The 14,957-nt window shown below is 52.6% G+C and overlaps 1 protein-coding gene across 1 annotated transcript in view; it reads right to left on the bottom strand.

Annotated features, from left to right (window-relative positions):
- The window catches only part of LOC106563289 (mediator of RNA polymerase II transcription subunit 13-like), a 128,816-nt gene that overhangs the window by 10,929 nt on the left and 102,930 nt on the right, over nt 1-14,957 (bottom strand). Inside the window, 16 exon segments of the mRNA XM_014128759.2 lie at nt 143-368; nt 552-787; nt 1,180-1,359; nt 1,814-2,330; nt 2,332-2,649; nt 2,651-2,744; nt 2,935-3,149; nt 4,125-4,345; nt 4,603-4,693; nt 4,862-4,992; nt 5,116-5,191; nt 5,286-5,487; nt 5,585-6,247; nt 6,594-6,698; nt 6,842-6,998; nt 7,665-7,829. Coding sequence (XP_013984234.2) covers nt 143-368; nt 552-787; nt 1,180-1,359; nt 1,814-2,330; nt 2,332-2,649; nt 2,651-2,744; nt 2,935-3,149; nt 4,125-4,345; nt 4,603-4,693; nt 4,862-4,992; nt 5,116-5,191; nt 5,286-5,487; nt 5,585-6,247; nt 6,594-6,698; nt 6,842-6,998; nt 7,665-7,829 — 3,597 coding nt within the window.

The raw sequence follows: 14,957 nt of genomic DNA, 5'->3' as shown, positions 1-14,957 counted from the left end.
TATCCACATACATTTGTAAATATAGTGTCTCCATAGAGAGTTAGGTCTATATCACATAAACATCACAAGGGGAGGGTTAATAGGTACAGTAGCATAAATGGTAGAATAGAATAGAATGCAATCATAAAGCACAGTTTCTTACCTAGCTGCCTTCTGCAGGCTCGGGCATAGAGTTTAAGTTTTCTGAGGTTGTCGATGTGTTGCTGTCCAGCCCAGGGCCCTGTGAACCACTGGTCTACCTGCTCCTCCTCCTGCCTCTCCTTCTCTTTCTCCTTCTCTGTTTCTGTCTCTGTGTCCACTGCCCCCACACGCACCAGGCCATCTCTGGACACCTTGGCCAGGGGTCTGTGTTTCCCCAACCGGCATGTCTGAAAATGGACACAGGCAGGGGTCAAGGGTTATAGATCATATACGCAGTATCTCACCTTGTTTTCATACATCTTCACACATTTAAACATCTATTGGTAATAACTGTATATTCTGAAAGAAACAAGTAAGAATTTCCTGGACGAGAGGGTTGTGATACAGTAGATGTAGATGACAGGACCTACCTCGTAGACAGCGCTGAGCTCCTGGAAGAAGACTTGTGCCCCAGCCAGCAGGGTGTCAGAGTTGGGACAGAGCACCAGGAAGGCCACGTCTCTCTGTCCCCCGTACGGTTCCAACAGCAGCTTCTCCCAGAAGGGCAGCGCCAGGGGCGACAGCGCCAGAAAGTTACGGTCGTAGTAGTCGTAGTAGCCCAACAACAGGGTGGGAATAGGCAGAGGCTCTGGCGACTCCTCGGACCCTGGTCAGAAGAAAGATGATGCATGTGAGACAATGTACTGCATTATGGGATGCTTGACTGGACTAGCTAAAGGTGAGGTCTAATTTTCTAAAATTCTTATTGGATTACATTTCTCATGTCATCCTTTGTACTGGCAATATCAATATAATAAGGGCTGCTAAGAAACATTGCAAATCAAATATCTTTGTACTGACAATATTGATAATATAACGTAGAGCCTACTCTGTCAGGTCGACTCCAAAACTCCTAATCTTAAATTCACATCTCACATCACATGCTGAAATCCAGACGAAAATCAGGCCCAAAGACATCCACAGTTAATGTGGCTGCTAAAATACACTACAAAGCAAATCACTAGAGACATCAAATGAACAGTGTCCCTGGTGGCTTACCGTAGGAGCCCCGTCCAGCCATCTTGTGGAACTGTTGCCATGTGAGCGGTCCTTGTACGTGCTGGATGTTCTCCCATGTCCGGCCCATCCGTTTCTTCTGGATGGCGTCCTGGAGGTAGGGCTGCAGCGACAGCAGCATACGCACCACGTCCTGGGATGACAGCATACTGATGTCCAGCACTGGGGAGAGACAAGGAGACACACACACACACACACGAACGAGAACACACACAAATACATACATTACATAAATACACATCATACACATTGAACGTCACATCACACAACAGTCCGAAACTAACAAAGAGAAACATGGATTTAAACTTTGAGTGAATGGATTGATCTTGCTTGTTTTTCCATGATAAGAAATAAAAGGCATTTGTCTCTATAACTCTCTGCAATCAGTTCACCACAGATAGACATCACCACTGGCACCCTCCTACTACTACACTCTTAGAAAAAAGGGTTCCAAAAGGGTTCAGCTGTCCCCATAGGATAACCCTTTTTGGTTCCAGGTAGAACCCTATGGGGACAGCTGAATGAACCCTTTAAGGTTCTAGGTAGCAACTTTTTTCTAAGAGTGTATCATCCCTTGGCATCCTTTTATCATCCCAGCCAGATCACTCCTCCTTACTATTGGTGTGAGGCCAGGAATGTAGAGCACTGCTCCTCACAACAGCCGGATCTACTTTCCCTCCGGCGGGGTTATCCACATACTGCTGTCCCTGTACCAGCGCGTTGTAACACTCCACACACGCATCACTGCCATCCGTCCACTGCTTATCAGCCATCCAGCTCTGGAGCAGGGCCCCCTGGCGGCCGTGGCAGGAGCAGGAAGGAGGGAGGTGCATGGAGGCCAGGGAGGAGATGGGCTGGGAGCACTGCTGCTGGAGGAGCACCATAACAGAGGAAGGGGCAGGGGAGGAGTCCTGGGGGCGCTTGGCCCGGGGGTCTCCCATGGGTGGGTCTCTGCGGCAGAGCGCCAGTCTCCTCTCAGCTGCCTGGCCCACCTCCGAGCCCCTCCCAAAGATGTCCAGCTCGTCCTCCAGGAAGAGGCCCGTGCCGTGGGCCAGCCGGCGGTTGACGATGGCGCTGAAGCCGCACATGCAGCGGTACTGGTCCTCGAGCGTGGAGTCGGGGATGTAAACGCCCCACGTCAGCGCCCTTCACATTCATGTTGCAGGCGCAGATGCAGCAGCTGTCAAAGTTGCGGTCTTTGAAGACGTTGAGGACCGAGTCAGAGAGGAGCAGGGCGGCGTACAGGCTGTGGGCCTCGGGTATTGGGGGGCTGGACGTATGGGGCTCAGCTACGGAGCTCATAGGCAGGCTGGTGGAAGGCGTGGAGGTAGGGGAGCTCAGCTCTGTCCCGGTGCCCTCCTGCTTCACCGAGCCCTGCCCGCTGGTCGTGCCAACGCCTCTGGGGGTGCGGGGGGTACGAGGGGTGGGAACAGAGAAGCGGGGGGGTGGCAGGGGAGGGCGAGGGGAGGATGCCACCGGTGGTGCCCACGGACAGGGCGCTGGCACTCAACTGGGCATACTCCTGGTCCCCAACACTGGGGACGTTGCTGGAGGACAAACACACAAAGAGGAATTGGTGATCAGACAGACCAAAATACTTATCCCCAAACCTTCAAATTATACTGTCCATAAAAACTCCATAACAGTTTATTGATAGCTGTAAATTCAGCATGGTAACGCTTAATAAATATTTTATGAACATCCATCCACCTTTAATAGAACTGGTACAGTACTTACACATATCCATCTCTGATGAATGTGGTGTGATGAGAGGGTGGCAGGGAGGAGTAGTGCTCCATCTTGGGCAGCAGGGCCCAGGAAGGCCGGTAGTAACACTGGTCAGGCAACTTGAGGGGGGGCAGACACTGGCTGGGGAGGGTCCGCAGCGGAGCAAACATGGAGCAGCCCATCTGTGGCTGGACGGAGGGGACACGGTACACAAATGAGAAGTCCTGAAGAGGGGGATGGGGAAGGAGAGCTGATTGCAAATGGGTCCCCACAGTAACAGGTCACAATGAGAGACAATTAGCACTTAATTAACACTGTCATGAGTTCAAACAGGCTGTGTGAGATTTGAGGTGTATTGAGAGGTTCAGGTATTTGGTTCCACATACCAGTAAGTCCCCTAGCAGGCCAGGTCAGCAGGTACAGTATAAACATGCTACAGCAACATCAGACAAGATCAAACCAGGCAGTAAGGTTTACATTAACACTGGTAGGCTGCATAGTGCCCTGTAGCTACTTTATTTTAAAGGCCCAATGCAGACGTTTTTATATCAATTTAAAATAATTTATGGGTAACCTGTAAGTACCTTACTGTAATAGATTTCCATAAAAATTGATTTTTAGCAAATAACCTTTTCTCAAGCAAGAATTTTGAGAAGACTGTCTGGGAGTGGTCTAAGTGGTGAGGCAAAACTGAAAATGAGATGTTATATGGGGAGAGGTTTGGAACTCTCTTTGTTATTGGTTTATTAACCAATTTACCGCATGGTGATGTCACCACGGAAAGCCGAAACTCCCGCCCATGCAAACCTGCTGATTAGAAGGTCCAGTGTAGATTATATTTTCAACCAGCAACTATAAGGTAATAACACTGGTAAAAAAAATCACACTGTAAGCATTAGTTTCATCACCTGTTGTACAATATGATACAAAAACAGGAAAATTTAATTTGGACTGCACTGGGCCTTTAAGCCTTTTCACCATTCTATCATTAGCCATACCACTAACCATATCTACCAATTTGACAACATCAATAGATTACATGGTGTCACTTTTATGGGACTCATCTCACTTTACAAAGTCAAACATATTCTTTTTTAACATTGTAAAGTAAAACATAATTGTCTGTAATCTACAGTAGTTTTTCTGCACATACTACAGACTTAATCATGTCCATTCCCATTGCTTCTGTGATGCCTCACCTTGATGTCCTCAGGTTTGGGACTGGCCATGCCCTCTTCCACCTCCATCCGGTACTCCTGGAGCTGGGTGGAGGACAGGGGGCCCAGGGGGTGGTCGGAGCCCGCTGAGGGGGCTGGGGGCTCCTGGCTGGGGGTGTCGCGGTATGTCATGATGGGGGAGAAGGCCGGGTGCTGCTCCAGGGAAGGGGGTGTGGGAAACATCCGCTGGAGGTCTGCTACTGCTGAATGGAGAGAGAGAGGGATGGGGGAGGAGATGAGGGGTGGAGAGAGAGGAGAGAGAGAGAGAGAGAGAGAGAGAGAGAGATGGACAGCGAGAGACAGGCAGTGAGAGATGAGAGAGACATAGAGAGTGATGATGTGATAGAAGGAGTAGAAAAAACTGATTATTTTTCCCAGGTCACGCTAAACTCAGCTAAGATAACATGCATAAGATAACAAACAAACTGCGGGACATGTGTACATGTAAAGCTGGACTCACTTGAAGGATAGGGCACAGCCACCCTCCCTTCCCTCCGATCTTCACTTCCTGATACCAGGACCCTGGCTGTGTGCTGGTTGGGGCAAGCAGTCTATACATTATTATAAAACACAGATGTAAGTAGCCTTGGATAAAAGCGTTTGCTAAATAACATATATTATGTATTATTGTGATGTTGAGTGTATTACATTTTTGTGTAAAGCGGGAATGAAAATGGAACCGATTTTAGACATGCAGGAATTCTTAGAATGTTTCTCACCCTAAGTTCCTCCTCATCCTCGTCGAAGATGTTCTCCAGGTCTGAGATGAGGACCACCAGATCAGTCTCCCTGGTTAGAGAAGGGTTTTGGGCTTTGGCCGCCGCATCATCGTCCTGCGGTGAGTCATCATCTAGAAACGCACAAACAAGACCATCAAAGACAACGCTCAGAACACACACTGTGATCAATGTGTTGGGGAACATTTTTCATTTAGAATAGAATTTGTATATGGTGTCAACATTCAATTCCTCACCAGCTTTGGGAGCAGAGCTAAAGATGGACATTGCGTCTTTCCCATCAGGCAGTGCACCGTTGCTGATCTCCTCTCCCTGGAAGACAGACATACTGTATTTAGTTTCTTCGCCCTTTCTAGCTTGGGTGTCAATCAACAAATGTAACTTTCACTGGTAACAAGAGCCTTACTTTGGGGCCTCTTTTGCTGTGGTCTCGGCCCGGGCCCTTCAGTCTCTTGGAGGTGGGGAAGCTGTACTCGATGTCTCCCTCCTTGAAGTCGTAGGGGTCATCCCCGGGGTCCCCAGGCTGATGCAGGAGACCCAGGGTCTGGATGTGTTCCCTAACGCACGCCTCCGAGATCTTGAAGCGCTTCTGTGTCTGCATGAATAGTCTGGAGGGAAATAAGAAAGAAAACTTAGAGTGATCAAGTCTGTGCGTGTGTGTGTCTTTGAATTAATAATTAATGCACTGATCTCACTCTCTCTCACCTCTTCAGTGCAACTCCCTCAGTGGCCTGCGTCTCTGTCTTTACTTCCACTCTGTCACTGGGGAGCTCTGGAGGCCTGAACTCAGCCTTATCAGCCCTGGGAGTCCTGAAGCCCCTCCACCAGCCTGCCCCAGCCTCCCTCTCCCTGGGCCCCAGAGGGGCTGCATACAGAGCCGTCTCACTGGGCTCCATCACCCCCATCCCTGATGCCCCATCCGGACAGGGGGCCATGCCCACAGTGTTGTCCGGTACCTCAGGGTCCTGTCCCCCCCGTGGATGGGGGCTGAGTGTGGGGGGTAATGGGGAGACAGGGGAGTGGAGCAGGGACTCTGGAGCTTTCCTGCCGGCGGAGAGGGGCTTGGGGTACTTGCAGCTGGGCATGGGATCCAGGGGAGGGTCCAGGCTGACTAGGCCGAGCTGGGACCCTCCAGATGAGTCTTGTTCCAGGCAGGCCTCCTGGCCCACAGAGAGGCGGTGGTGGAAGGGGGTCATGGCGGCGGCTCTCTTCGGCTGTTTGTCGGCTTTCTCAGGCTTGTCCGTGGCCTTGTGCTTGGGCAGGGAGGGAGGAGGGAGGGCCGGGCCAGAGGAGGGGGTGGTGTTGGCACCAGACGGAGGGTTGGCAGAGGAGGTGTTGGTCTGCTGCTGCTGTTTCTGCTGCTTTAACCTTCAGGAAGAGAAACAGGATCAGATGGCAGACAGAACTGGAGTGGCAGGTGAGGATGCTGTTTTTAAAACTTTACGTATATTGTACACGTTCAACTTGTGATAACATATCTGAATCATATCATATAAAAAATACCAACATTCAGAAGACAAATAAATATATTTTCACCATGTTCACATTATTTCTTCACAATCTATTTCAATATGCTTCACATAAGTAGCACCAGAATTTCGGTTAAAAGCAGTGAAATTCCTAAAAATGAAGCCCAGATGTCTAGCTGGCAGGTGCCATGCTGCCGTGCTAAACGGCTGGGGCACTACCCCCAGATGCCAACCCCCGTGCCAACCTGGAGCAGCTGCATGGTGCCCTCTCCTCTGGGTCGGTGAAGTCCCAGGTGGGCACCCCATTTGGCGCCTCCTTCTTTGGCGTCACGCTACTGGGCCCACTGCATCTATGGGCACACAGAGAGGTGTGAGGGCGAAGGTCGTGTCACCGCACATCAACAATAACAATCCCACAGCAGATGCCAGGAGATAAATAGTGCTGAGTCTGGATCAGGGCCCCGGTTAGCCAGCAGCCAATCTGGACACTCACTTGTGTTGCAGTTGGTTGAGATAACACTCCTTCCACGCCTGATGCACCACCTGATTGGTCAGTTTCTTCCCAGAATGCTTTGGGCTGTTGGTGACCCCCATGGCACTCTCCTGGGCAGGGAGGACGCTGGACACCGTTGTCACAAAGCCACTGTCCGCTGAAATAAACAACAGATTACATTATTCAGTGGAGTTTGCTCCCTTTGGCAAGGCTGTGGGTGGATGTTTTAATAGTGCATAGCAGGAGACACTTTACTAGGACTCTTCAGCTATTGAAAATTGCAATAAGACACTCAAGATTTACTCTGCAGCTATAGCGGTGTTTGTTTGTTTGTATCAGCTGTTTTATCTCCTAATTTGTAAGACTTTCATTAAGCAGACTTAATTGAATGTGGATTAGGATGCTGAGGATTCCGTTTCAGTGAGTTACAAACCAATCTCATTTGTCTGCGGTCTTACATCTTCAGCAAAATATCTGAAAGTTCAGCCCAATTCTCAAAGACTTTGTCCTAGATGAGGACTCCATAATACACACAGCAATCAATATAGTAACTTCTATGTGCGTTATTTCATATGAAGCGTATGGATTGAGTAATGAGGAGAATTACATGGATTGTATTGCATTTAGAGTTGAGTCATGAATTGCAGTATTGAGTTGTTTTGTTGAGTAAATAGCGCTGATTCAGAGATTATGTTATTCGTTTTGGGAATGCAATTATTTAGGGTGAATTTCTGGAGTTTTTGGTGGTGACATGGGTGTGTGTGTGTGTGTGTGTGTGTGTGTGTGTGTGTGTGTGTGTGTGTGTGTGTGTGTGTTTCAGTACCTGAGCAGGGCTGTTCAGGTGAGGTGGGGGGTGTGAGGGGGATGCTGCAGTGGGATGGGTCTCTGCTGCCCCCCTGGGCTCCCGGTGCAGGTGGGGGCTCCTCCACAGGCAGGTCGCCTTGGGCAACCAGCACAAAGGCTGCTGGGTAGATCATCCTCACACCACCTACAAGAAGACAAAATCCCTCCAAACACTCACACCTATACACTCTTATACACGTCACATACTTTTCCTGTAGCCTATACACCCAGGGCTGCAGTGTATTAGCTTATCCTTGCATGGCCTACAGTTGCTGGCTGGTGCTGGGGCTTTGGGAGGTCTGATTTCAAGCAGTCCTAATCAATGATGAGGGGTCAGGCAGCCAGTCAATGGGTTGATTAGACCGTGCTGTGTGTCTGTCACTCCCTGGAGCTTCCTTGAAGTCTCCTCTCCTTTACTCCCCTGTCTTCTCGTCTCCTTTCATTTTCTCTCCTCTCCCCTTTCCCCCCTCCTATCGCCTAGTCTTTCCTCCCCTCCTCTCCCCTAGTCTTTCCTCCCCTCCTCTCCCCTAGTCTTTCCTCCCCTGCTCTCCTCTAGTCTTTCCTCCCCTCCTATCCCCTAGTCTTTCCTCCCCTCCTCTCCCCTAGTCTTTCCTCCCCTCATCTCCTCTAGTCTTTCCTCCCCTCCTATCCCTAGTCTTTCCTCCCCTCCTATCCCCTAGTCTTTCCTCCCCTCCTATCCCCTAGTCTTTCCTCCCCTCCTCTCCCCTAGTCTTTCCTCCCCTCCTATCCCCTAGTCTTTCCTCCCCTCCTATCCCCTAGTCTTTCCTCCCCTCCTCTCCCCTAGTCTTTCCTCCCCTCCTATCCCCTAGTCTTTCCTCCCCTCCTATCCCCTAGTCTTTCCTCCCCTCCTATCCCCTAGTCTTTCCTCCCCTCCCCTCTATCCTCTAGTCTTTCCTCCCCTCCTATCCCCTAGTCTTTCCTCCCCTCCTCTCCTCTAGTCTTTCCTCCCCTCCTATCCTCTAGTCTTTCCTCCCCTCCTATCCCCTAGTCTTTCCTCCCTCCCCTCCTCTCCCCTAGTCTTTACTCCCCTCCTATCCCCTAGTCTTTCCTCCCCTCCTCTCCTCTAGTCTTTCCTCCACTCCCCTCCTATCCTCTAGTCTTTCCTCCCCTCCTATCCCCTAGTCTTTCCTCCCCTCCTATCCCCTAGTCTTTCCTCCCCTCCTATCCCCTAGTCTTTCCTCCCCTCCTATCCCCTAGTCTTTACTCCCCTCCTATCCCCTAGTCTTTCCTCCCCTCCTCTCCCCTAGTCTTTCCTCCCCTCCTCTCCCCTAGTCTTTCCTCCCCTCCTCTCCTCTAGTCTTTCCTCCCCTCCTCTCCCCTAGTCTTTCCTCCCCTCCTATCCCCTAGTCTTTCCTCCCCTCCTCTCCCCTAGTCTTTCCTCCCCTCCTCTCCTCTAGTCTTTCCTCCCCTCATCTCCCCTAGTCTTTCCTCCCCTCCTATCCCCTAGTCTTTCCTCCCCTCCTATCCCCTAGTCTTTCCTCCCCTCCTCTCCTCTAGTCTTTCCTCCCCTCCTCTCCCCTAGTCTTTCCTCCCCTCCTCTCCCCTAGTCTTTCCTCCCCTCCTCTCCTCTAGTCTTTCCTCCCCTCCTATCCCCTAGTCTTTCCTCCCCTCCGATCCCCTAGTCTTTCCTCCCCTCCTATCCCCTAGTCTTTCCTCCGCTTCCTCTCCCCTAGTCTTTCCTCCCCTCCTATCCCCTAGTCTTTCCTCCCCTCCTCTCCTCTAGTCTTTCCTCCCATCCTATCCCCTAGTCTTTCCTCCCCTCCTCTCCCTAGTCTTTCCTCCCCTTCTATCCCCTAGTCTTTCCTCCCTCCTATCCCCTAGTCTTTCCTCCCCTCCTCTCCTCTAGTCTTTCCTCCCCTCCTCTCCTCTAGTCTTTCCTCCCCTCCTATCCCCTAGTCTTTCCTCCCCTCCTCTCCTCTAGTCTTTCCTCCCCTCCTATCCCCTAGTCTTTCCTCCCTCCTATCCTCTACTCTTTCCTCCCCTCCTATCCCCTAGTCTTTCCTCCCCTCCTATCCCCTAGTCTTTCCTCCCCTCCTCTCCTCTAGTCTTTCCTCCCCTCCTCTCCTCTAGTCTTTCCTCCCCTCCTATCCCCTAGTCTTTCCTCCCCTCCTCTCCTCTAGTCTTTCCTCCCCTCCTATCCTCTAGTCTTTCCTCCCTCCTATCCCCTAGTCTTTCCTCCCCCCCTCCTCTCCCCTAGTCTTTACTCCCCTCCTATCGCCTAGTCTTTCCTCCCCTCCTCTCCTCTAGTCTTTCTCCCCTCCCCTCCTCTCCCCTAGTCTTTCCTCCCCTCCTATCCCCTAGTCTTTCCTCCCCTCCTCTCCCCTAGTCTTTCCTCCTCTCCTCTCCTCTAGTCTTTCCTCCCCTCCTATCCCCTAGTCTTTCCTCCCCTCCTATCCCCTAGTCTTTCCTCCCCTCCTATCCCCTAGTCTTTCCTCCCCTCCTCTCCTCTAGTCTTTCCTCCCCTCCTCTCCCCTAGTCTTTCCTCCCCTCCTCTCCCCTAGTCTTTCCTCCCCTCCTCTCCTCTAGTCTTTCCTCCCCTCCTATCCCCTAGTCTTTCCTCCCCTCCGATCCCCTAGTCTTTCCTCCCCTCCTATCCCCTAGTCTTTCCTCCCCTCCTCTCCCCTAGTCTTTCCTCCCCTCCTATCCCCTAGTCTTTCCTCCCCTCCTCTCCTCTAGTCTTTCCTCCCATCCTATCCCCTAGTCTTTCCTCCCCTCCTATCCCCTAGTCTTTCCTCCCCTCCTCTCCCCTAGTCTTTCCTCCCCTCCTATCCCCTAGTCTTTCCTCCCCTCCTATCCCCTAGTCTTTCCTCCCCTCCTCTCCTCTAGTCTTTCCTCCCCTCCTCTCCTCTAGTCTTTCCTCCCCTCCTCTCCCCTAGTCTTTCCTCCCCTCCTCTCCTCTAGTCTTTCCTCCCCTCCTATCCCCTAGTCTTTCCTCCCCTCCGATCCTCTAGTCTTTCCTCCCCTCCTATCCCCTAGTCTTTCCTCCCTCCTCTCCCCTAGTCTTTCCTCCCCTCCTATCCCCTAGTCTTTCCTCCCCTCCTCTCCTCTAGTCTTTCCTCCCATCCTATCCCCTAGTCTTTCCTCCCCTAGTCTTTCCTCCCCTCCTTTCCCCTAGTCTTTCCTCCCCTTCTATCCCCTAGTCTTTCCTCCCCTCCTATCCCCTAGTCTTTCCTCCCCTCCTCTCCTCTAGTCTTTCCTCCCCTCCTCTCCTCTAGTCTTTCCTCCCCTCCTATCCCCTAGTCTTTCCTCCCCTCCTCTCCTCTAGTCTTTCCTCCCCTCCTATCCCCTAGTCTTTCCTCCCCTCCTATCCTCTACCCTCTTCCTCCTCCCCTCCTATCCCCTAGTCTTTCCTCCCCTCCTATCCCCTAGTCTTTCCTCCCCTCCTCTCCTCTAGTCTTTCCTCCCCTCCTCTCCTCTAGTCTTTCCTCCCTCCTATCCCCTAGTCTTTCCTCCCCTCCTCTCCTCTAGTCTTTCCTCCCCTCCTATCCCCTAGTCTTTCCTCCCCTCCTATCCTCTAGTCTTTACTCCCCTCCTATCCCCTAGTCTTTCCCTCCCCTCCTCTCCCCTAGTCTTTACTCCCCTCCTATCGCCTAGTCTTTCCTCCCCTCCTCTCCTCTAGTCTTTCCTCCCTCCCCTCCTCTCCCCTAGTCTTTCCTCCCCTCCTATCCCCTAGTCTTTCCTCCCCTCCTCTCCCCTAGTCTTTCCTCCTCTCCTCTCCTCTAGTCTTTCCTCCCCTCCTCTCCCCTAGTCTTTCCTCCCCTCCTATCCCCTAGTCTTTCCTCCCCTCCTATCCCCTAGTCTTTCCTCCCCTCGTCTCCTCTAGTCTTTCCTCCCCTCCTCTCCCCTAGTCTTTCCTCCCCTCCTCTCCCCTAGTCTTTCCTCCCCTCCTCTCCTCTAGTCTTTCCTCCCCTCCTATCCCCTAGTCTTTCCTCCCCTCCGATCCCCTAGTCTTTCCTCCCCTCCTATCCCCTAGTCTTTCCTCCCCTCCTCTCCCTAGTCTTTCCTCCCCTCCTATCCCCTAGTCTTTCCTCCCCTCCTCTCCTCTAGTCTTTCCTCCCCTCCTCTCCTCTAGTCTTTCCTCCCCATCCTATCCCCTAGTCTTTCCTCCCCTCCTATCCCCTAGTCTTTCCTCCCCTCCTCTCCCCTAGTCTTTCCTCCCCTCCTATCCCCTAGTCTTTCCTCCCCTCCTATCCCCTAGTCTTTCCTCCCCTCCTCTCCTCTAGTCTTTCCTCCCCTCCTCTCCTCTAGTCTTTCCTCCCCTCCTATCCCCTAGTCTTTCCTCCCCTCCTCTCCTCTAGTCTTTCCTCCCCTCCTATCCCCTAGTCTTTCCTCCCCTCCTATCCTCTAGTCTTTACTCCCCTCCTATCCCCTAGTCTTTTCCCCTCCCCTCCTCTCCCCTAGTCTTTACTCCCCTCCTATCCCCTAGTCTTTCCTCCCCTCCTCTCCTCTAGTCTTTCCTCCCTCCTATCCCCTAGTCTTTCCTCCCCTCCTATCCCCTAGTCTTTCCTCCCCTCCTATCCCCTAGTCTTTCCTCCCCTCCTATCCCCTAGTCTTTCCTCCCCTCCTCTCCCCTAGTCTTTCCTCCCCTCCTATCCCCTAGTCTTTCCTCCCCTCCTCTCCTCTAGTCTTTCCTCCCCTCCTCTCCCCTAGTCTTTCCTCCCCGCCTATCCCCTAGTCTTTCCTCCGTCCTCTCCCCTAGTCTTTTCTCCCCTCCTCTCCTCTAGTCTTTCCTCCCCTCCTCTCCCCTAGTCTTTCCTCCCCTCCTATCCCCTAGTCTTTCCTCCCCTCCTATCCCCTAGTCTTTCCTCCCCTCCTCTCCTCTAGTCTTTCCTCCCCTCCTCTCCCCTAGTCTTTCTCCCCTCCCCTAGTCTTTCCTCCCCTCCTCTCCTCTAGTCTTTCCTCCCCTCCTATCCCCTAGTCTTTCCTCCCCTCCTATCCCCTAGTCTTTCCTAACCTCCTATCCCCTAGTCTTTCCTCCCCTCCTATCCCCTAGTCTTTCCTCCCCTCCTCTCCCCTAGTCTTTCCTCCCCTCCTATCCTCTTGTCTTTCCTCCCTCCTATCCCCTAGTCTTTCCTCCCCTCCTATCCCCTAGTCTTTCCTCCCCTCCTCTCCCCTAGTCTTTCCTCCCCTCCTATCCCCTAGTCTTTCCTCCCCTCCTATCCCCTAGTCTTTCCTCCCCTCCTCTCCTCTAGTCTTTCCTCCCCTCCTATCCCCTAGTCTTTCCTCCCCTCCTCTCCTCTAGTCTTTCCTCCCCTCCTATCCCCTAGTCTTTCCTCCCCTCCTATCCTCTAGTCTTTACTCCCCTCCTATCCCCTAGTCTTTCCTCCCTCCCCTCCTATCCTCTAATCTTTCCTCCCCTCCTCTCCTCTAGTCTTTCCTCCCCTCCTATCCCCTAGTCTTTCCTCCCCCCTATCCCCTAGTCTTTCCTCCCCTCCTCTCCTCTAGTCTTTACTCCCCTCCTATCCCCTAGTCTTTACTCCCCTCCTATCCTCTAGTCTTTCCTCCCCTCCTCTCCTCTAGTCTTTCCTCCCCTCCCCTCCTATCCCCTAGTCTTTCCTCCCTCCTATCCCCTAGTCTTTCCTCCCCTCCTATCCCCTAGTCTTTCCTCCCCTCCTCTCCTCTAGTCTTTCCTCCCCTCCTAGCCCCTAGTCTTTCCTCCCCTCCTATCCCCTAGTCTTTCCTCCCCTCCTCTCCTCTAGTCTTTACTCCCCTCCTATCCCCTAGTCTTTCCTCCCCTCCCCTCCTCTCCCCTAGTCTTTACTCCCCTCCTATCCCCTAGTTTTCCTCCCCTCCTCTCCTCTAGTCTTTACTCCCCTCCTATCCCCTAGTCTTTCCTCCCCTCCTATCCTCTAGTCTTTCCTCCCCTCCTATCCCCTAGTCTTTCCTCCCCTCCTCTCCTCTAGTCTTTCCTCCCATCCTATCCCCTAGTCTTTCCTCCCCTCTTATCCCCTAGTCTTTCCTCCCCTCCTCTCCCCTAGTCTTTCCTCCCCTCCTATCCCCTAGTCTTTCCTCCCCTCCTATCCCCTAGTTTTTCCTCCCCTCCTCTCCTCTAGTCTTTCCTCCCTCCTATCCCCTAGTCTTTCCTCCCCTCCTATCCTCTAGTCTTTACTCCCCTCCTATCCCCTAGTCTTTCCTCCCTCCTCTCCCCTAGTCTTTACTCCCCTCCTATCCCCTAGTCTTTCCTCCCCTCCTCTCCTCTAGTCTTTCTCCCCTCCCCTCCTATCCACTAGTCTTTCCTCCCCTCCTATCCCTAGTCTTTCCTCCCCTCCTATCCCCTAGTCTTTCCTCCCTCCTATCCCTAGTCTTTCCTCCCCTCCTATCCCCTAGTCTTTCCTCCACTCCTATCCCCTAGTCTTTTCCTCCTCTCCTCTAGTCTTTCCTCCCCTCCTATCCCTAGTCTTTCCTCCCCTCCTCTCCTCTAGTCTTTCCTCCCCTCCTCTCCCTAGTCTTTCCTCCCCTCCTCTCCCCTAGTCTTTCCTCCCCTCCTATCCCCTAGTCTTTCCTCCCGTCCTCTCCCCTAGTCTTTCCTCCCCTCCTCTCCTCTAGTCTTTCCTCCCCTCCTCTCCCCTAGTCTTTCCTCCCCTCCTATCCCCTAGTCTTTCCTCCCCTCCTATCCCCTAGTCTTTCCTCCCTCCTCTCCTCTAGTCTTTCCTCCCCTCCTCTCCCCTAGTCTTTCCTCCCCTCCTCTCCCCTAGTCTTTCCTCCCCTCCTCTCCTCTAGTCTTTCCTCCCCTCCTATCCCCTAGTCTTTCCTCCCCTCCTATCCCCTAGTCTTTCCTCCCCTCCTATCCCCTAGTCTTTCCTCCCCTCCTCTCCCCTAGTCTTTCCTCCCTCCTATCCCCTAGTCTTTCCTCCCCTCCTCTCCTCTTGTCTTTCCTCCCCTCCTATCCCCTAGTCTTTTCTCCCCTCCTATCCCCTAGTCTTTCCTCCCCTCCTCTCCCCTAGTCTTTCCTCCCCTCCTATCCCCTAGTCTTTCCTCCCTCCTATCCCCTAGTCTTTCCTCCCCTCCTCTCCTCTAGTCTTTCCTCCCCTCCTCTCCTCTAGTCTTTCCTCCCCTCCTATCCCCTAGTCTTTCCTCCCCTCCTCTCCTCTAGTCTTTCCTCCCCTCCTATCCCCTAGTCTTTCCTCCCCTCCTATCCTCTAGTCTTTACTCCCCTCCTATCCCCTAGTCTTTCCTCCCCTCCCCTCCTATCCTCTAATCTTTCCTCCCCTCCTCTCCTCTAGTCTTTGCTCCCCTCCTATCCCCTAGTCTT

This window comes from Salmo salar, chromosome ssa11, assembly GCF_905237065.1.
Source record: "Salmo salar chromosome ssa11, Ssal_v3.1, whole genome shotgun sequence".
Classification (NCBI taxonomy): Eukaryota; Metazoa; Chordata; class Actinopteri; order Salmoniformes; family Salmonidae; genus Salmo; species Salmo salar.
The sequence above is the reverse complement of the archived record's forward strand: the minus strand, read 5'-3'. Positions and strand labels throughout refer to the sequence as shown.